This window comes from Balaenoptera ricei, chromosome 10 (assembly GCF_028023285.1).
Source record: "Balaenoptera ricei isolate mBalRic1 chromosome 10, mBalRic1.hap2, whole genome shotgun sequence".
NCBI classification, from domain to species: domain Eukaryota; kingdom Metazoa; phylum Chordata; class Mammalia; order Artiodactyla; family Balaenopteridae; genus Balaenoptera; species Balaenoptera ricei.
This window is the reverse complement of record NC_082648.1, coordinates 15,074,986-15,098,149: the sequence shown is the minus strand read 5'-3', so window position 1 is coordinate 15,098,149 and position 23,164 is coordinate 15,074,986. Positions and strand designations below refer to the sequence as shown.

The 23,164-nt window shown below is 33.5% G+C and overlaps 1 protein-coding gene and 1 long non-coding RNA gene across 4 annotated transcripts in view; one reads left to right on the top strand and one right to left on the bottom strand.

The window, feature by feature from the left end:
- PIK3C2G (phosphatidylinositol-4-phosphate 3-kinase catalytic subunit type 2 gamma) overlaps nt 1-23,164 on the bottom strand; it is a 358,923-nt gene that overhangs the window by 238,655 nt on the left and 97,104 nt on the right. For all 3 annotated transcript variants that reach the window (XM_059934511.1, XM_059934512.1, XM_059934513.1), the window contains 2 exons: nt 17,839-17,969; nt 10,151-10,339 (listed from right to left, as the gene is read on the bottom strand). In XM_059934511.1, the coding sequence (XP_059790494.1) occupies nt 10,151-10,339; nt 17,839-17,969 (320 nt within the window). The remainder of the gene's footprint in view (nt 1-10,150; nt 10,340-17,838; nt 17,970-23,164) is intronic.
- LOC132372436 (uncharacterized) overlaps nt 6,332-23,164 on the top strand; it is a 45,662-nt gene continuing 28,829 nt past the window's right edge. Inside the window, exons 1-2 of the long non-coding RNA XR_009505189.1 lie at nt 6,332-6,455; nt 13,017-13,073. This is a non-coding gene — a long non-coding RNA (uncharacterized LOC132372436). The remainder of the gene's footprint in view (nt 6,456-13,016; nt 13,074-23,164) is intronic.

Here is a 23,164-nt window from a genome sequence, read left to right as displayed (position 1 = left end):
AATGAGGACATTTGGACACAAAGAAAAAATACTCCTTGAAGACTGACTGTAAAAGTTGATAGAATCTAAGACGTGGCAAAAACCTTCAAAATGTGAAAAAATTAAGTAAAATTAAAACAACTTCAAGATAAACATTTTTCAAAGAAACTTCAGTGAAATATCAACTCTATATTTTGCCAACAATGTAGGGTAAACACAAAGTTTAAAGTCAAGCAGAGAAATAAGTTGGAACTGAATCTTTACATGGGCAGGAAATGAAGAGTATCAAGTATTTAGGTAATTTTTTGGCTCAAGGTAGAAGCAGAAACTGACCTGTGGTTAGAATTTGCTGTACAATAAAAGTTCTCCAATTCATTTTTTGGTATCCGGACCCTTTTACACTCTTAAAAATTATGGAAGATTCCAAAGAGTTTTTGTTTATGTGAGTTATGTCATCAACAATAACCAATTAGAAATAAAACCAGGACATTTAAGAAATATTTATCGATTCATTTTATATGACATTAATAAACCCATTACTGGCTAACATGAACATTATGTTTCTATGAAATATGTCTATATTTTCACAAAGAAAAAATTTAGTGAGAAGAATGATCTTGTTTAACATTTTTGTCTCTAATGTCTGGCTTAATGGAAGACAGCTGAATTCTCTGTCTGCTTCAGCGTTAACTTTGTTGCAATATCGCATGTCATGTAGTCTCTGGAAAATCCCACTCTACACTCATAAGTGAATGAGTCTGACAAAGAGAAATGACATCTTAGAATTATTATGGAAATAATTTCGATCTTGTGACATCGCTGTAAACATCCTTAGGACTATAGACATCACTTTGAAAACTTTGGATATACAACATAGTTTTGGCATGTGTTATTGTAGTGGGGCCATAAGTCAAGGAATCAGCACTTGTGCCCTGTTTCTAAGACAGCAGCACATCAACCTATGTCTTCCCTGAATGAAAAACTGGCTTTGCAGTCATCTGACTTGGGAATTGTCATTCCTCCTCTTTTCCCTCAAACATTTATAATTTCTCTTATCTCAGAGGGCTATAGGAATATCACAAAGGATTCAGACAAGCTTCAACAGGACCAGTGGAATTGTGAAGTGAAATTTCAACAGAAAAATACATCTTTCAACTTTTTCCATTTGACTTGTTATTTTGTCATTTCTACTTCTTTCTTATCTTCTTTCTTTTTCTCTTTTGTTCTTCTTTTTCTAGTTTGAAAAACGATATAGGGTCAATACCTTACTCAAAGAACTTTTGAAGTGACGGGTGAAAGCCAAATGCAATGTAACAAATGACCTTTAAAAAAAGCAGCTCGGAGTAAACTGAAAAGCAAAGAAATCTGAGGTCAAATTTAAGTGTAACAGAAATGTCAGACTTCTGAAAACACACTAAGAATTCAGGCAGAATGCCATGAGGCTATTCACAGTTAAAAGCCCCAATGTCAGGTTAGAATTAGAAAACCATCAGAAGTACAGAACTGTTTTTCCAACAGGTTTTGAGTCTGATGACACACTCGGCATCAACTTGGAAGAAAAATGTCAATATGAATATCTTTGCTATTTTTCAAAAAACAATCAGACGTGACAGAAGAAATTTTTTTCTGGGAAAAATGGTGAATAAGGCTTCTTTAAGATGATCGTCAACTTCTATCTACTGAATGTTTCACGTTCCTTCAAAAATTTTCACATGATTACAAAATATTAGAATTCAAGGAAACTTGGAGACCTGGTTCAACCTCGTGATTGTACAGATGAAGAAATGGAAACTCAAGAGAGTTTGAGCTGTTTTCCTAAGGTCATTCATGGTGACACTGCAACTAGACTCCAAATATTCAGAATACTAGGTCAGTTTTTCTAGCAAGGCCTTCTAATCTTTTGACTAGATATTATCATATATGCTTATATGATATGCACAAGACTAATTTGGGTGTATTTTTAATTTTATTTCATTCTAAGTGGATCAAAGAGACATATAATAGTGAGCAGTGTAATTTGTCTGTTTGGATCGGGGCATTGATCCAGTCATGAACCAAAAGGAATAAGAATGAATCATAGGCCCAAAGGGACATAGGAACTGTACAGACATTTCCTGATGGATAGTCTATGGTCTTATGCATGGATATTGGGAATTGTCTATATAGTCATGGTATTAATTAAAATTATTATTTAAAATTAAAGAATAGTTATTGATTTTGTTCCTCTTTATGATTGCATTTTGATTTTACTTATAGACAAGCTTAGAAAGGTCCTATCTTAAGCAAGTGGTGTATTGAAAGCACAATGGAGAGATTTTGTGTTTGGATGCATTAGACGTTACATGCAAAAGCAGCACGATGTTAAGAAAAAAAATAGGGATTTTGAATCTAAATATAAAGGTTCTTCCTATATTATGCCCTCTCTCTCTAAACAAATTTATCTGCACCCTTAACTTAATTCCCATTCTTCTCTGGATGATTTCCAGATCGGGGTCTCTAGCTTAGATATCCTTGTTGAACCACCACCAGTCATCTCAAGCACACCTCAAAGCCAACATACAAAGCCTGAACTGCAGGGTTCTTGTTCTTCTATAATCTATTTGTCACCCAGCATGCCCCATCTTAGGGAATGCTTCTATTATCCTCCTACTTACATAAGACAGAAACCTAAAAGTAATCCTTGACACCTCTCTTTTTCACTACTCCTCCCCATTCAATCCTGTCATTTTTACTTCTAAATGTTCTGATTCTCTTCATTTTATTATGTCACCACCACCACCTTCTAAGGCTGACTTGCCATTCTCAGACACCTGGACTACTTCTATAGCTTCCTATCTCATCTTCTCTCATCTACTTTTGCTTCCCTCACCAAATCCATGCTTCACTCAGAAACCAGAGGAATCTTTGAAAGATGAAGATCAATTCAAAATATTCTCTCACTGAGAATCATTTATAGCCTTCTTGTTGCTATCAGAATAAAGACCAAGTTGCTTAACATGGTCCTGTTTAGAAGACCTTAACATGATCTTCTAGTTCCATCTGAACATATCTGTTCATCTTATATCACACACTCCTTCCCTGGATTCCAGGCACACTGGCTCTCTTCCCGTTTCTTAAACACAGTTTCCACATTTCATAGATTCCCTCTTCCCAGGAAGCTCTTCTCTTACTCTCCTTTTTCACCAATTCATTCCCACTCATCTTTGATCTGAAATCAAACATAACTTCCTCAGGGAAGAATTTTCCCACTCTGGAGAAAAGATTTGGTTCCTTTATGTTATCATGGAACCATGTGCTTTTCACTCAGAGCTGTTATAACAGCTGTTATTTTACATTTATAATTCGGTAGTGGCCTATTTCTCCCCACCTCCAGTAGACTGCAACTCCATAAAGGCAAGATTATGTATCTTTTTGCTTAATATGCTTGCTTCAGGGCCAAGCATAAGTAGGCCATCAATAAGTACATATTGAGTGAATGAATAGACAAATTGGGTTTCAATTTCTTCATCTGTAAAATGGGGATCAGTAAAATGGAATTTGTAGATGTTGGTAACAATATTAAAGAGATTGTTTTATAGGTCGAATCACATAATATTGTAAAAGAGCTTAATAAGTAAGTTATAAGTCATTATTCCATTGTCAAATATTTATTAAGTTGCTAACTCTTTTAACATATACATTTTGACAAATGAATTTAAGCTTACTGAAGCTTACTAGAAATGAAATTGTTCCCATGAATTTATTGATATTTACAATTTGGCACTGAAAAAATCTGAAAACTCTAAACTCTCTTAAAAGTATAGTTATGATGAAGAGGATAATGACGATAAGAATGATTGGCAGCATTTATGAAAGCTCTCATAAGTACTTTATCCTGTAAGGTACATGATGCTCATTACTCCCCCAAATTGTCCAAGGTCATTCAAGTAATAAGTGACAGAGACAGATATGTTTGATTTCAAAGCTTATATTATCAACCATGAAATATGGAAGCAACTCCAGAAACTCTTCAAAAGTACACAAAGGCAAGATACATATCTTTGGGTTTATGCACTTCTATGTTCTTCATTTTTAGTATATCACCTTGACTCTCCCTTCATGGAGAATACTGAAACTTTCACATTTTTCTCTTCCATATCCATAGTTATCTAAAATCATATTCATATTTTTCCTTCCCTCCCAACTGAGAGGAGCAAGTTACTCTCTTCCTCTCCTTGATAAAACTTCCATTTGCATTTTTGGTCCAGGTTGTTGGCTGTTGGTGCCATCTCATTTTGTCAGTTCACCCATCCCTGTTTTCTGATCTTTCCTTCATGCATCTTTCATCTCAGTTTTTAAACATGCTTGAAGCTCTTTTATTTCAACAAACATATGAACCCCAAACATCAAAATCTTTTTCTTACCTCCTCCAACTTTAGTGATCTTCTTGCCTTTACTAGAAATCCTATTCCAAGAGGCACAATTTATTTTTCTCCATTTCCTCTTCAGGCCTTGAAGTATGGCATCCAACTTCACTACCCAAATCTGCTCTTTCTTCTATAATTCGTCTTGGTTAATGATGTAATTATTTATCATTTACCCAAATCAGAAAGCTCAAAGTCTTCCTTATTTCCTCTCTCTTTTTCACTTTCCTCTGAAATGTTTCTCAAATCTGTTCTGTAAATTTCTACTGATGCCTTGATCAGGCCCAGACCATTTTTCAAGTAGACAATTTCAATACTTGCATCTATCTAATATCCTTGCTCTTATTCTATTCTTTTTTCAGTCCACCCTTCACAATAATTCACAGAATTATCCCTGTATAAAATAAATCTGATTGTATGACTCCCATTCTTAAAATTCCATGGGCTGCAGTAAAGTTAGTTCCTAGTAATTACCTGACTCATGAGGCCCCAAATGACCTAAACTGAACCACTCTTTTCAACCTTGTCTCCCAGTACAATTCCCTTCTAATATTATATTAAATTACTATTCTCTGAACCTCCATAACTGTGACCATGCTAGTCTTTCTTCCTGGAATGCCATTTTCTCTCTTCTCCGTTCAGGAAATTCCTATGAATGTTTCAACTCAGAATTTAATTCCTTTGTGAAGCTTTTCTTACTTTCCCTGAGAGAATTTGCCTCTCTCTTCCTTGGGGGCATACAGCACTTAATACTTTGATTATAGTATAGAGTATATTGTGTGATTTTCAGTTTGAGTCTTTCCCTCTAAACTGTTTAGAGACAGTCATTATGACCTATTCGGCTTCTTTGATTCATTGCATGCCAATTTCCATGTACACATATTTTTGCTCAATAAATAAATAGAAAGGATACACCATCATCCATCACTTGATTACTTAGTCAGATGTGGAAGTTATAACTGTCTACCTTTTCCATATTCTATTCTGCCTGCTTACAATGCTAGTTAAGAATGCATTTTAGCATATATTAATTAATCTCTACAATAAAGAATATAGTGGTTTAGTGCAAACATTTTTGTGGAACATTTTTCTAAGGAAACTGATTTTGAAAGCTAAGGCACTGCCTATTAAGTATTGCTCTTTTTCCTGCAAAACAATAATTTCACATCACGTAGGATGGCAAGTTCTGGTACCTTGTCAAATTTTTATTTAAGCTTCTGATGTAATCCTCTGATGCCAATTTAGAGTTACTATTTTTAAATGAATACTTCCCTTGAACTGCCTTCTAATTCCTTGGGTAATTTCTGCTTATTATTAGTACTTGAATAGTTGCACCTGGGAACCAGGGTTCAAGAAAACAGCAACCATCTGCCAAGAACTACAGACCTTAGTTAGCCCTTGGTCTCTGGTATTCTGACAGTACTGCCTTCTCTAATGGAAGTATCAGTACCTGGTGAACACACTGCTAACACTCAGTCATGGAAATATTAACACCCTATGGCCCACACGAGCTAAATCAAATCTCAACATGTCTCTTGCTAAAAATAAGCCAAAAGGAGGTGGTGAACCTTCAAACAGGATTAAGTAATCAACAATAGTAAAAATTATCCAAGCTAGAAATGGAGCACACCAGTTCTCAGGAGGTTAAGCCATTGAAAAAATAAGACTATTCAAAGTAGAAAAAATACAGACCTCTGAAGAACTCACCCTGACAACTCACTTAACAAGCACAAACTGTTTGTTCTCAGAGAAGTCAGCTTTTGAATTTAGAGAAGTTGAGAGGTTCATTTCTGGAAACAGCTTGTCCTCAAGTTTTTTAATAGTTCAGTTAAACTGAGAGTGGGAGTCATAGGATAAGTACAGTGGAAATACTCCAACCTTTTCAGTGACCTGTTTTGATGCATGATAAGGAACTGTTCAATGTGCAAATAAATCCAGATTCTACTAAGTTCCCTGAATGACGCTTAATAAACAGCACTCTACTTTGAAACCAGTCCCTACAACCTCTAAAAATCTGGTTATTCAGAAAAAAAGAAATTACACAGTGAAGTAGAAACATCCAAGCATAAGATGGTAAGTACTGCTATTTACTATAATCAAACTACTTTAGGATAGTTTTATTTACATATTTAGTATGTAAACAAATAGTATGTATTTATGTAGGAAGGCTGTAAGTCAATAGTGTTAAGATTGCAAGCTCCAAATCTCTGGATTTAACTCTAGCTCCTTAACTTACTAATGTCAGTTGGGCAACTTAACCCCAGTAAGCCTCAGTTTCCTCAATGGTAAAATTGGAATAATAATAGCATTTGCCTTAAGGTTATTGTAGATAATAAAATGAGGTAGTATTAAGGAGCACTAAGTAAAAATCTGATCTTTATATTTAAAACATTAAGTGAATCAAATAGATGTTCAGCATCTCTTTAAGTAGAGAAGGCTCCTATAAACAGAATTATGCTTAGTTATCAGGAATCAGAATTTTGAAGTCCATCTAGTGAATCCTCTTATTTTATAAGCAAGAAAACTAATCAGTACTACAGGCTTCATTCTGACAAAGATTTTTGTAAGAAATATTACATGAACTTAACAAAAAATATTAGTTAACACATTTAGATGTCTTTAAAATAGACCAAGGTACATCTTAATAAAACAATAAGTTACCAAAAAAAAAAAAACCCAAAAAAACCCCCACCAGTTAATGCTTTAGAAACTTTAGAAAGTTGCCCCGTAAGAAAATTATGCTTTAGAGATATAGTCATAGTTTTTACCTTTACAATTACTCTTTAAATATTTTTAATAGTTTTATAGAGATATAAATACCATACAATTCACTCAGAGTGTACAATGTAATGATTTTTAGCATGTTTCCAGAGTTGTGGAACCATAACCACAAAAAGAAACCTCATATCCATTGGCACTCATTCCCTATTTTCCCCCTCCTCTAGCCCTAGGTGATCACTAGTCTACTTTCTGTCTCTATCCATTTGCCTATTCTGGGCATCTCTTATATATGGATCATACAATATGTGGTCTTTTGTGACTAGCTTCTTTTGCTTAGCATGTTTTCAAGGTTCATTCATGTTGTAACATATATTAATATTCGTTCTTTCTTATTATTGAATACTGCTACATTGCATGGATAGACCACATTTTATCTATCCATTCATTAGCTGATGGCCATTTGAGTTGTTTCTACTTTTTGGCTATTATAAATAATGCTGGTCTGAACATTCATGTAGGAGTTTTTGAGTGAACCTACTTTTTATTTATCTTGAGTATTAGCTAGGAGTGGAATTGTTGGGTCATATGGTAACTTGATGTTTAATATTTAACAAACTGACAAATTGTTTTCCAAAGTGGCTGCCCCATTTTACATTCCCTTGAGCAACACATGAGATTTCCAATTTCTTCACATCCTTGCCAATGCTTATTGTCTTTTTGATTATAGCCATCCTAGTTAGTGTGAAGTGGTATCTCATTGTGGTTTTCATTTATATTTCCCTAGTGGTTAATGATGTTGAGCATCTTTTCATGTGCTTACTGGGCATTTGTATATTTTCTTTGGGGAAATGTTGGATCCTCTGACTATTTATTTATTTTAAAAAATATTTATTTATTTGGCTGCGCCTGGTCTTAGTTGCAGCACATGGGATCTTCGTTGCCGTGTGCGGGATCTTTGTTGCGGCACGTGGGATGTTTTAGCTATGGCACGCAAACTCTTAGTTGCGGCATGTGGAATCTAGTTCCCTAACCAGGGATCGAACCCGGGCTCCCTGCATTGGGAGTGGGAGTCTTAGCCACTGGACCACCAGGGAAGTCCCCCTCTGACCATTTAAAAATTGGGTTATTTATTGTTTTGTTATTGAGTTGTAAGAGTATTTATATATTCTGAATACAATTCCCTTATCGGATATATGATTTGCTAAATCTTCTCTTACTCTGTGAATTGTTACCTTCACTTTTTTTTTTTTTAACGTTCACATTTTGAGCCAAATTTCTAAGAGCTAATCAGTTCAGGAATGACAAAATAATAATTGTGCTAATATTCTAAGTCTTACTTGAGCCAAAAACAACTAGAATTTAGCCAAAAATTTTTGTAGATATTGGCTATTCTTATCTATCTAAATCAGAAAAAGATGTTAGGAGTAAGGTGGAAATGAGAACTTATTTTTTTCCAGAAGGTTCTTGAAATACAAGTATGAACTGTAAATAATTCCAATGAAACCAATCAATTGTTAATTGATTTTCTTATCATAGCATTATTTCATTAATTCATTCACCTGTACAAGGAGATGTAGGAAATAAAGATAATTGATGATTCCCTCAAATAATATAATTTAAATATTAAAATAAAGTAGTATAAATAATCATAATGTATTTTTGAGAGTGATTGAGTCAATACTGAGTAATTACTATGTCCCAGGTATTATTAAGCCCTTGGGAAACAGAAACACTATGATGAACTGTTTTGCCTTAACTAGCTCTCAGTCCAATATGGGCAAATTACATGTTTCACATGTTGCATGTAAACACATTGCAATAAAATGTAATTCATAAAGAAACAAAGCACTGTATTAGGAAGATGTGGTCAATTTTATTTGGCAAGATCAAGGAAGGATCCACCTAGAAGAAGCCTTATAAAAAGGGGAAAAGCTGCAAGGTCAACTAAAAGAAAAATTCTCTATCTATCTATCTATCTATCTATCTATCTATCTATCATCTATCAAGGAAGAGTGGGCATCTGGGCATGCAGTAATTAATGGAAGACATCAGAAAACTGAATAAAATATTCAACGTGAGAGGCACAAAACATGTAGGGTTTTAAGATAATTTGTAAATTTTGAGCTTGGAAGATTGAGAGGAACCTATTAACTCTTACAAATAATAGAAAAAGAAAACACTTTCTCTTCCTTTCCCATGCTAGAAGTTTTATAAAAGACACAAATTTTAAAATAAACCTAAATAAATCCTTTGAAAAGTCCTTTGTGTCACTTTCTCTCCCTCCTTTCTCCTTCATCAGGATCTTGAGAGAGAATTTAGAACAGAACTGGGTGTCACAATTCTTCTCTGACTCTAGAGATTGCAGACTTTCTTCATGGCATCGGTGAGCTGATGCCATCAAGACAGACTTAAAATATCTCTTCTTGGCTTTGAATATGAAACAGAAGCCAAGGAAGAGCTGCTTCCCCAAACCAGAGCCAGACACCACACTTGCTCCCTCATGCTTCTCCTTAACTAGAAGATGACATCATTGCCCCACCCGATCCCCTACCCCCATGCATTTTATTCTGAGGGAAGATCTGGAGAATATATAAGGGATAGCTTTTCCTTTTATTCTTGTCATCATCATTGGCTTATTAACTGAAAACCTACTGTAAGCAGGGTATTTTGCCAGGCTTTGCATTTTTCAGTAGTAAAAGATATTGTTTTAATTTTTAAGGACTCTTTTCTTTTGAGAGGGGAACAAGTAGAGAATTTCATTTTTCCCTATTCAATATTTTTTGTTGTTATTTCTCTAAGAGCAACTAGACTCTCCATTTAAGATACTATGGCCATTAATTATACTTCAAGTTTAGTACAGAAGACACAATTATAGTTTAGATTTGTTTAAAATTTATATTCATAGTTTACATTTATCTAAATTTAATACTCATACCTACTGAAATTGGAAACAAACGGAATTGCTATTGAATTAATCATATAGTCCTACAGCTTTTCTCTTCAAATTTTTCTCATTAGTAATGTCATGCCTGTCATGCAATTCTTACCTGGAAGTCAAAAGTCCAAGTGCCTCCAAAGGGTGAGAAAATTTCCATCTTCTCAAAATGGTATGCATTTCTGAAACAGTTGTTTCATCCCATCCAGGGGCACTACCCAGGACCAAAGGAAGGGAGCAATTTTCATTATTGCAGTAGAGGCGATAAAACCATAAGTATCTTCTCTTTTCCTCAGAGAGTCTGCAAAACCAGATTGGAAACTATAATTTACTGGAGTTTGCTACACGAACAAATGTTTGCTGTAAATACACAGTACAAAATGTTAGTCTAGTTCTTTGACTTTTATTTTAGTTTATTTTGGAAAACAAGTCCTTTATCTTTTTGGGACAGTTTGATAGGTTATTTTATCAGCTTATTTCCCACTAAATTTATTTTATTTTATTTTTTTTTTTTAAGGTTAGACTTTATTTTATTGCCTAGATTCTATTTTTTTTTAATTAATTAATTTATTATTTATTTATTTTTGGCTGTGTTGGGTCTTCGTTTCTGTGCGAGGGCTTTCTCCAGTTGTGGCAAGCGGGGGCCACTCTTCATCGCGGTGCGCGGGCCTCTCACTGTCGTGGCCTCTCTTGTTGCAGAGCACAGGCTCCAGACGCGCAGGCTCAGTAGTTGTGGCTCACGGGCCTAGCCGCTCCGCGGCATGTGGGATCTTCCCAGACCAGGGCTCGAACCCGTGTCCCCTGCATTGGCAGGCAGACTCTCAGCCACTGCGCCACCAGGGAAGCCCTAAATTTATTTTTTTATAGAAAAATAAAATGAAATAAACTTCAGTTCAGATAATTCACATTTATTTTTCCTCACTCTTAGGCTTGCCACTTTTTAAAAAACGTCATTTTGGTTGGCAAAGTCTCTGTCTCCTTTAAGGCAGCCCAAGTTTATCCGAATCCTGCAACATGTACTACTTAGAACAAAGTTGCTTAACTATTTACTTTCTTACATTCTTTATAAATTAACTTAGACCCAAGTGGGCCTGTGGAGAAATGGCATATTTCGAAGACCATATTCCTTCATTTCAAAGCAAGTTTCAATCAGAGTTCAGAAAACTTTTTGCTCTGAACTTCAAAAACAAAGATCTCAATTTATCCCTGGATTCTGGCTTTAAATTCTCAGAGTTTGCTGGAAGTTTGGGGTTAAAATGCCAGTGAATAGGACTTCCTTAAGTGCTCAAGTGTTTCCCTCTGGAAAGTGGTCCCAACAGAAGATTTAAGTCTAGGACAAGGGCCATTGATTCACTGACAGTTTACCATGTTTTGCTTACACTCGAGCAAAAGCATTCAAGACCATGGTTCAGCTGGAGGACAGCATTTCTCACATGACAATGACAGCTTTTCAACACTGTCTCCTCCAAACTGATACTCTCTTGCTCAGCTTAAATTAACTAAAACTCCCAAGCAGGATAATAAGAATTATTGAAAGATTTTAAATATCGATATTTCTCTACAATTTCTTCTGAAGCCATCTTCATCTGCAAAGTGAAAGAACTGGATTATAGAGGATGATTTTTGAGGTACATTTAGGCTCCTTTTCTGTTTTGTCACTACCTTCCTCACCAGAAAGCCCTGGAAGAAAAAATTCCATAACCAAATTACTTCTATGGTATTAAAACAAGTTATTTTTTCCTAACTGAATTCATTTTTTCAATATTGAACAGTGATTTTTTTCTCTTTTACCTTCTTTTATTGAAGCATAATTTACATAAAAGAGAATGCATGGATTCAGTTAATTAAATTTTGCCAAATGCATATATCAAGTAAAAACTACACACTTTTTAAGATATAAAACAGTTTTCTTATGCCACCAAAGGCAAGCACTAGTATGATTTCTTTAACTTTAGACTAATATTACCTATTTTCAAACTTCACATAAATGGAATCATAGAGTAAATATTCTTTTAGTTATAGCTTCTTTCACTCAGTATAACGTTTTTTAAATTACCCATATTGTTGAGTGTATCAGTAGATTATTCCTTTTAATTAATGAGTACTCTTCCTTTGTATGAATATATCACAATTTCTTATCCTTTCTCATATTTGATGGACATTTGTGTTGTTTCCTGTTTTGGGATATTATGAATAAAGCTGCTGAGAACATTTGTGTGCATGTGTTCATATGGGTGTATTTTTCGTTTCTCCTAGAAAGTACCAAGGAGGGGAATGAGTTGGTTGTATGTCACATTTTTGTTTAACTTTTGAAGAAACTGTCAAACTATTCTCTGAAGTGGTTGTAATATTTTACATTATCATGTGTAGGGTATGATAGAACCAACTGTATGGCATTCTTGCCCACACTTGATTTTTGCCCATTTAAAAATATTATCCAAGTCTTCAGAGTTTAATTAAAAGCATACTGATCATTTGGAAAAAAAAATATACATTCTAATGGGTGTACAACTGTATCTTTATCACTAATTTGGGGAGGACTAGAACTGTCATCTTAACAAAAGGGGTTATTTTAATCAATGACATGATATATCCTTCCATTTACTGAGATTTCCTTTAATTTCTCTTAGCAAAGTTTTGTACTTTTTAATGTAGAGATGTTGATATTGTAAATAGAATTTTGAAAAATAAAATTTATTTTCTTTTTTTTACTCGAATACAATTGCATTTTGCACATTAACCTCAAATGCTATGATCTTACATAATCACTCATAAAAATAGAGTCAGTTTTATTTCTTTCTTTCCAACTTCTATACATTTAACACTTATTTATCTTGCCATAGTGCACTGGCTAGGATTTCCAATACAACACTGAAGAGGAATATTTAGACAAACATCTTTGCTTTGTTCCCAATTTAGGGGGAAAGCATTCATTCTTGCACCACTTAATACGATGTTAACTCTAGATTTTTCCATAGATCTAGATTCAACTCAGGAGTTGAAGTCTGAAGAAGTTCCATTCTACTCCTAGTTTTGTGAGTTTTTATCAAAATGGGTGTTGAATGTTGTCAAATGTTTTTTTTCCAAATATTTCAAGATGGTATGATTTTCCTTGTATATCTTTTTCCATTCTTTCAACTATAATCAAGCTGAATTCTTATATTTAAAATATATGCCTGTAAACAGCATAAAGTTGGATATTACTTTTGTAATGTAGGCTAACAATTTCTGCCTTTTAATTGGGGTTTTTATTAATTTATATTTAACAGAATATTGACATGATTGGGTTTAAATCAACCATATTGTTACTAATTTTTTTGTCCAAACTATTTCTCCTTTTTTCCTGCTTTCTTCTGGATTTTTTTAAATTTAATTTTTGTCATCTTTTTGACTTTTAAATGTACTCTTAAAATTTGGGGGGTGTGGTTTCTTTCAAGATTATAACATTCTTTTTTAGCATATCACAGCCAACCACAATTAATGTTACACTACCTTATGTATAAGAATCTTAGAACACTATGCTTTTATTTTTCTATTTCTTATTCTTATTGTAGTTGTTACACATTTTACTTTCATATATTGCAAACCCAGCTGTATATTGTGATTATTTTTGTTTAAACAATTATTTTTTAAAATAAATTAATAAATGTGTAAAAAATGTGTATTTTTATTATCTACCTATTTTCCCTTTGTGGTGCTTTTCATTTATTTTTGTAGATTTGAGTGTCCATCTACTTATCACTTCTTTTAGCATGAAATATTTTCTTTAAGATTTCTTATAGTACAGATGAGCTTATAACTAACTCAGCTGTGCTTAGTTGAAAACGTTTTAATTTTGCCTTAATTTTTGAAATGTAATTTTACTGGTTATATAATTTTAAGTTGATGTATTTTCTTTTCCCCTTTCAAAATGCAAGATAATGTTATAATGTCTTTTGGCTTCCATTGCTTCTAATGAGAAATCCTCAGTTAATAAGTAATCTGCTGAATTATAGTTGTTCCCATGGATGCAATTTGTTGATTTTCTCTGATACTTTAGAAAAAATTTATCTTTATCTTTAGTTTTCAGAAATTTGACTATAATGTGCTTAGGTGGTGTGTGTGTGTGCACATGCACACACGCTTGGGATTTGCTAAGCTTCTTATATCTGTGGGTTGATTTTTTTTTTAATCAAAGTTGTAAAATTTTGGCTATTATTTCTTTCAGTTTTTTTTTTTTTTTTACTTCAATCTCTCTCTTCTCTCCTGTGTGTCCAATACACACGTATTATATTACTTGATATTGCCCCACAGGTCACAAGGCTCTATCACTATTTTCAGGTTTGGTTCTTTCTGTACTTCAACATGGATAATTTCTATAGCCCATTCTTCAAGCTCACTGTTCTTTTTTTCTTCATTATGCAATCTATTAAGCTTTTCCAGTGATTTTTAAAAATTTAGATTTGTGCTTTTCAGTTCCTAAGTTTCCATTTTTCTACTGAGACTTCATTTGTTCACTCATACATATCTTTTTATTTAGATCCACAGAAGTCTTGATAATAGTTGTAAAATATTTGGATCTGTTTCTGTTAACTGCTTTCCCCCATCTTGGGCTATGGTTATATATTCCTGACTCTTCCTATGACTAGCAATTATTGATTGTACACTAAACCTTTAAAATTCTGCTTTTTGCTATCTTTTGAGTGTTGAATGTTTCAATTTTTTTAGTAGTCCGTTTAATTACTAGCAGATCAGCTTGATCCTTTTGAGGCTTGTTTTTACGATTTGTTAGGCTAGGCCAAGTATAGTCCTTAATCTTGGGCTAGAGCACACTTACTCCTAATATGCACCTTTCTGATTTCTTTATTGAATGCTGGGGTGTGGTGATCTTTCTCTATTATTACTAGTCAGAATTTCTATGTCTCCCAGAATTGGGCAACCTCTAGAATCTGCATTTATTTCACATCTCCCTGTAGCAGTTCTTTTGCAGTCCCTACAAAATCTCTATCTGCTCAAGAGTAGCTTAGTACTGAGCTAAATATAGAAGGGGACACCGATACATATTTCTGTAGCTTCTATCCTGTACATCTTCCTTTTCTCTACTATTATGCTCTGTAAATTCCAGCTGCCTCAGCATCATTAAACTCCGATCTCTGCCTTTTTTTTTTTTTTTTTTTTTAAATCTCAGCAAGACCTGCATTCTCTTCTTGAATTATATCTCCCAGATCTATGGTACAGAAAATGCCTCTGGGCTGAAAGTCACTTTATTAATGGGTTCACCTCAAGGCCTGTCTGTTCAATTTCTGAGAGCAGTTGTTTCATATGTATTTTTCTTGTGTCATATTTCTTTAATTCAGGAGGATTAGTCTAGTAATAGGTAATCTTCATGGCTAGAAGTGGAAGCATAATTTCTTTCATACCAAATTATTTTATACCTTATGTTCCAGGATTTTCTTTATATTTGACATATTCTTTTAGCTGTCATCAAGAAGGTGTTTTTCTTATTTTTACAAATATTATAGGCACATTTTCATTGAATTTCATTGAGTCTGAACTTTTTGACTGATTACATTTGATCAATTTGAAAGAAGGAATAATTAAGTCACCAACTAAATGATAAAATGTGGTATTTTGAAAATGAATTTAATCTGTTTCTAACACAAGTTTTATCACACTGAAGGCTGGTCTCCATCTGTTTTCACAGTCCAGAATGAAATTGTACTCTACTGAGCATTGATAATTGTATTTGAGTGGGTGAAACAGAGGAAAATGTTACTTATTTTATAGTATAAGTTATTCTCTTAATTAGAAACTGAAGTATAAAACCAGTTAGAAATCACTGGGCTTAATTTAAAAACACAAACCTTTAATATTTAAAGGCAGTTACTGTGATTATTATTTGTTGGTTTTGATATTTTTTGTTTGAATATTTTAAAATTTCAAAGTATAGTATCTTTTTTATATATTAAAAATCTCTCATTACAAGTATATTAGCCTCTGATATGTGACACACTTGTTAAATGCAAGGTTTTATATTTTTGATTAAGAAGTATAAAAAGATGCTTCACCTAGTTAAGATGACAATAGTCTAGTATAAAAATGGATCATCAAAATATGTGTCTTGAGGACTAAGAGAGTCTTTCAACATTTTCAATCCTTAAGGTAATTTTTATACCAAATTCTATGCGAAGGAACTTTATTCATTATAACATTTATTTCACATATATTATTTATCAGGCACAGTGTAGAACACTGGAAATGTAGTGATAAACAAGATAGATAGGTTCCTTGTTCTCTCAGTTCTTACAAGCTAATAAGAAAAAACACATTAATAAACAAGATGATAATAGATTTTGCTAAGTGTGATAACATAAAAGGTAATAAGACAGATTGTAAAGAGAGAAAAACTCCATTAGGTAGGGTGATCAAAGAAGGGCTCTTTGAGAAGATCACAATTAAGTGAAGACCTACAGGGTGAGATGATTCAGTCATGTGAAGAACTAGGAAGGAGTATTTCATGTAGAGGAAACACCAAATAAGAAGGCCTTGAGATGGGAGAGGGAATATAGCACATGTGAAGTATGTGAAGCAAACTGATGTCACTGGCTTGAAGTGAATGAGGAAAAGAGTAAGACAAGTTGAAATTAGAGATCAGGGGAGTAACAAGATTGCCCCAAATGGAATGCTTGATCACATTCAACACCTCAGTCTGGACGGTTTCAAACTTATTCCTCCTCCAGAAAATGACTCTAACATCTGCCCAGTTCATCAATTCAAAACCCTTAGATTCTCCATTGACTTAACTTGATTCTTTGGTTTTTCAATTGACTTAACTCCTATTTACTAATAATCATGAAGTCACATCTTCTCAACTTCCAAATATGCTCCAAATCTAGCCATTACTACCAGTGTCCACTGCCATCTCCCTAGTTCTAGTGATCATGACCTCCTGCCTAAAATATTACATAAGCTACTCTGCTGTACTGCTTGCTTCCACTCTTACCTCCTCTCCAATCCATTCTTCAACTTGTAGTCAAAAGAATCACTCAAAAAGATTATTCAGATCACATGACTACCCCATTCAAAACCTTTAAATAATTTCTTATTCTTGGAATAAAATGCTTTATTATGTTATATATATATTATCACCATAAATATATGTATATATATATATATATATACACACACACACACATACAGAGTTGCTTTCTTAGTTTTATGCTTTTGTCATGTTAGTAATGAGAACCATAAGCTGTGGCTTAGATATTACCAAATATTAAAGTCAAGCAGTAATTACAAAGAGAGAATTAGTATTCTCTTATAATTCTTCCTGGTATTTTTTTTTCCCCAGAGAATTACTGTTTGACAAAATTTAAGTACTCCTTAGTTACTAATTTAGTGCTATTAAAACATGATTTATTTCTGTTCTTTTTTAATCTGCCATTATAATTAAATTTTGCATTTTCCTGTTTACTACCTACTTGAAGGACTGAGCAATGGTTTATCACTGTTAAATGCTGATCTATATCAGTCTCTGCTTTGTTGTTTTGAACTGAATGATCTCCAATCCTTTTATTTTTCCTTTGACCAAACTTAAAGTTGCTAAATGCCCCAAGGGAAAAAAAAATCTTTAAAAAAACATGAAAAATTACTAATTTAGTTCCTAAACATTAGTTGATCATCTAACAGGCATGATTTTAGGAAATGAAAGGAGTTACGTGGGAGGGAAGGTTCACTCTTGAAAGATATGAGTGCTTCTAGTATGACTGCTGGTATCATGAACAGCAGGCAAAATTCCCTCCCAAGAACTGGGTCACTTACAGTAAGGGAGACTGTTTCTGTGAAAGTCTGGCAATATGTTTTAAACATTCTTTTGGTGGTTCTTCAAGATCACTTCTATTCTCTTCAGAATCAAGTTTCATATATTCCCACTCAGTAGCTGGAAAATCAATCTGAAATAAATAAAATGGTTTGCCATGTATCAAATGCCTGAAAAATGCATTATTAATTTAATGATTTCTATCTTAGATTTATAGAAACTAAAGTAAAATAAATACCCTATATTTTCTGTGCTTTTTATTATTTAAAAATAATTTTAAAAGAATCATTACGGTTTGGACTTGGTGTTTAAATATACATGATATTTGGCAAATCCTCAATTATTTATATAAATGGTATATAAATTAGTAGACTGTAACATTATCTCAGAAAAAATGAGAAAAATAATAACATATGAACTTTTCATACAGTTAAATGTTACATTTTTGTTTAGTGCTGAAATTACATCCTTTCCAATTTTCATTACTAAAATGTCTTTCTATTATTAAATGATGAAAATTATAGATGGTAATTACACTTTTTTCATATAATCACTTGATAAAATAAAAAGAGTTACTTTATGTTGGTCTCTACTACCTGAAATCTGTAAGTCTGTGAACCACTCTGTAGACATGATAGTGAAATCTTCTCTGGTAAAGATCTGTTTCACGAGTATAAAACCAAATAGAATATTTTTGCTGTGGCTCTATAGTTCAGCTTTATAGACAGAACTAGAATGCAGGCCTTCTTTTTTCCTGGCTCAACATGCTTTCCACTAAACCATGTTTAAGTGATAATCTGATTCTTGTAAATAAAATAATAGTTAACAAAAAATAGTTTCCAAGTATGTAAATGAGCTAAATATTTTACTGCCCAAAATATTTGCTTAAGAGTATCATATATTATTTTTCATCTTTATATTGGAAAATCTAAAGAATTTATTTTTCTCTGCTGAACTATCTTAGGTTGTGATCTCAGAGAAAATGGAAGAATATTATAAGGTAGAATGTGAGATGCAGTTTAATCTATTTGGGCTCTTATTTGAAAAAGTCTTAGCAATTTTATTCTGTAACCTTTGAAATTTGTTGCAAAATTTGTTTTTATATAAATAAAAACAAATTTGTTATAATTTTGGTATAAATTTGTTATAATTATCACTTATTATAAATTTGTTATAATTATCAAATTTGTTATAATTATCAATATAAATTTGTTATAATTATCACTTATTATTCCAACATGAAAAAAGAGTTGAGTAACAGAAATGCTAAACCAAAGCAATATTACAGTAAATTTTGCCTCTTGACAGAAAGAGTAATTTTGATGCCTTGGAGGGAAGTGCCTGCAGTATTAGCATGTTACACTTTACTCTTTATGTATCCAAATATTTTAAACACGTAAAACAAAAATACTAGAAATAGTATTTAATGAGCTAATTCAATTTTATGTTGGTCCTAAGTAAAGGCAGGGTAGATGAGAAACTAAAGGTAGTAGATGAGAATACAGTAGTAGATGAGAATACAGAAGTTCCCTGTGAACAATCCATAATAAATTATTTGATATATTTCAATTATGAAAAATCTTTTTCATTTCTGATACAGGAATGAGGCCCTATACAAACTGCATATCTTCATATATTATGAAGGCAAACAGTTACTGATTCTTGAGCCACTTATAGAAAATATTAGGATTTTCCCCAATTGTCTCTCGTTCTAATTTTTCACAAAAGAGAAAATCCCCCAAAGTATGTGTTAATGTATTTGCACTAGAATTCTTTTTTTTTTTTAACACCTTTATTGGAGTATAATTGTTTTACAATGGTGTGTTAGTTTCTGCTTTATAGCAAAGTGAATCAGCTATTTTTTTGATAATAGCCTGGTTTTCTCAGGGTATATACCCAGTAGTGGGATTGCTGGGTCGTATGATAGTTCTACTTTTAGTTTTTTAAGGAACCTCCATACTGATCTCCATACTGGCTGTATCAATTTACATTCCCACCAACAGGGCAAAAGGGTTCCCTTTTCTCCACACCCTCTCCAGCATTTATTGTTTGTAGATTTTTTGATGATGGCCATTCTGACTGGTGGGAGGTGATACCTCATTGTAGTTTTGATTTGCATTTCTCTAACGATTAGTGACGTTGAGAATCCTTTAATGTGTTTGCTGGCAATCTGTATATCTTCTTTGGAGAAAGGCCTATTTAGGTCTTCTGCCCATTTTTAAATTGGGTTGTTTGTTTTTTTGATATTGAGCTGCGTGAGCTGCTTGTAAATTCTGGAGATTAATCCTTTGTCAGTTGCTTCATTTGCAAATATTTTCTCCCATTCTGAGGGTTGTCTTTTCCTCTTGTTTATGGTTTCCTTTGCTGTGGCTTTTAAGTTTCATTAGGTCCCATTGTTTACTTTTGTTTTTATTTCCATTTCTGTAGGAGGCGGGTCAAAAAGGATCTTGCCGTGATTTATGTCATAGAGTGTTCTGCCTATGTTTTCCTCTAAGAGTTTTATAATGTCTGCCCTTACATTAAGGCCTTTAATCCATTTTGAGTTTATTTTTGTGTATGGTGTTAGGGAGTGTTCTAATTTCATTCTTTTACATGTAGCTGTCCAGTTTTCCCAGCACCACTTATTGAAGAGGCTGTCTTTTCTCCATTGTATATTCTTGCCTCCTTTATCAAAAATAAGGTGACCATATGTGTGAGGGTTTATCTCTGGGCTTTCTCTCCTGTTCCATTGATCTATATTTCTGTTTTTCTGCCAGTACCATACTGTCTTGATTACTGTAGCTTTTTGTATAGTCTGAAGTCCGGGAGCCTGATTCCTCCAGCTCTGTTTTTCTTTCTCAAGATTGCTTTGGCTATTTGGGGTCTTTGGTGTTTCCATACAAATTGTGAAATTTTTTGTTCTAGTTATGTGAAAAATGTCATTGGTAGTTTGATAGGGATTGCACTGAATATGTAGATTGCTTTGGGTAGTATAGTCATTTTCACAATGCTGATTCTTCCAATCCAAGAACATGGTTTATCTCTCCATGTGTTGGTATCATCGTTAATTTCTTTCATCAGTGTCTTATAGTTTTCTGCATACAGGTCTTTTGTCTCCTTAGGTAGATTTATACCTAGGTATTTTATTCTTTTTGTTGCAATGGTAAATGAGAGTGTTTCCTTAATTTCTCTTTCACACTTTTCATCATTAGTATATAGGAATGCGAGAGATTTCTGTGCATTAATTTTGTATCCTGCTACTTCACCAAATTCAGTGATTAGCTCTAGTACTTTTCTAGTAGCATCTTTAGGATTCTCTATGTATAGTATCATGTCATCTGCAAACAGTGACAGTTTTACTTCTTCTTTTCCAATTTGGATTCCTTTTCTTTCTTTTTCTTCTCTGATTGCTGTGGCAAAAACTTCAAAACTATGTTGAATAATAGTGGTGAGAGTGGACAACCTTGTCTTGTTCCTGATCTTAGAGGAAATAGTTTCAGTTTTTCACCACTGAGAATGATGTTGGCTGTGGGTTTGTCATATATGGGCTTTATTATGTTGAGGTAAGTTCCCTCTATGCCTACTTACTGGAAGGTTTTTGTCATAAATGGGTATTGAATTGTGTCAAAAGCATTTTCTGCATCTATTGAGATGATCATATGGTTTTTCTCCTTCAATTTGTCAATATGGTTTATCACATTGATTGATTGGTGTATATTGAAGAATCCTTGCATTCCTGGGATGAACCTCACTTCACCATGGTGTGTGATCCTTTTAATGTGCTGTTGGTCTCTGTTTGCTAGTATTTTGTTGAGGATTTTTGCATCTATGTTCTTCAGTGATATTGGCCTGTAGTTTTCTTTGTGACATCCTTGTCTTGTCTTGGTATCAGGGTGATGGTGGCCACATAGAATGAGTTTGGGAGTGTTCCTCCCTCTGCTATATCTTGGAAGAGTTTGAGAAGGATAGGTGTAGCTCTTCCCTAATGTTTGATAGAATTCGTCTGTGAAGCCATCTGGTCCTGGACTTTTGTTTGTTGGAAGATTATTCATCACAGTCTCAATCTCAGTCCTTGTGATTGATCTGTTTATATATTCTATTTTTTTCGTGGTTCAGTCTCGGAAGATTGTGCATTTTGAAGAATTTGTCCATTTCTTCCAGGTTTTCCATTTTACTGGCATATAGTTGCTTGTAGTAATCTCTCATGATCCTTTGTATTTCTGCAGTGTCAGTTGTTACGTCTTCTTTTTCATTTCTAAATCTGTTGATTTGAGTCTTCTCCCTTTTTTTCTTGATAAGTCTGGCTAATGGTTTATCAATTTTATTTATCTTCTGAAAGAACCAGCTTTTAGTTTTATTGATCTTTGCTATTGTTTCCTGCATTTCTTTTTCATTTATTTCTGATCTGTTCTTTATGATTTCTCTCCTTCTACTAATTTTGGGGTTTTTTTTTTTTTTGTTCTTCTTTCTCTAATTGATTTAGGTGTAAGGTTAGGTTGTTTATTTGAGATGTTTCTTGTTTCCTGCAGTAGGATTGTGTTGTTATAAACTTCCCTCTTAGAACTGCTTTTGCTGCATCCCATAGGTTCTGGGTCATCGTGTTTTCATTGTCATTTTTTTTCTAGGTATTTTTTGATTTCCTCTTTGGTTTATTCAGTGATCTCTTGGTTATTTAGTAGTGTATTGTTTAGCCTCCATGTGTTTGTATTTTTTACAGATTTTTTAATGTAATTGATATCTATTCTCATAGCACTGTGGTCGGAAAAGATACTTGATATAATTTCAATTTTCTTAAATTTACCAAGGCTTGATTTGTGACCCAAGATATGAACTATCCTGGAGAATGTTCCATGAGCACTTGAGAAGAAAGTGTATTCTGTTGTTTTTGGATGGAATGTCCTATAAATATCAATTAAGTCCATCTTGTTTAATATATCATTTAAAGCTTGTGTTTCCTTATTTACGTTCATTTTGGATGATCTGTCCATTGGTAAAAGTGGGGTGTTAAAGTCCCCTACTAGTATTGTGTTACTGTCGATTTCCCCTTTTATGGCTGTCAGCATTTGACTTAGGTATTGAGGTGCTCCTATGTTGGGTGCATAAATATTTATAATCGTTATATCTTCTTCTTGGATTGATCCCTTGATCATTATGCAGTGTCCTTCTTTGCCTCTTGTAATAGTCTTTATTTTAAAGTCTATTTTGTCTGATCTGAGTATTGCTACTCCAGCTTTCTTTTGATTTCCATTTGCATGGAACATCTTTTTCCATCCCCTCACTTTCAGCCTGTGTGTCTCCCTAGGTCTGAAGTGGGTCTCTTGTAGACAGCATATACACAGGTCTTGTTTT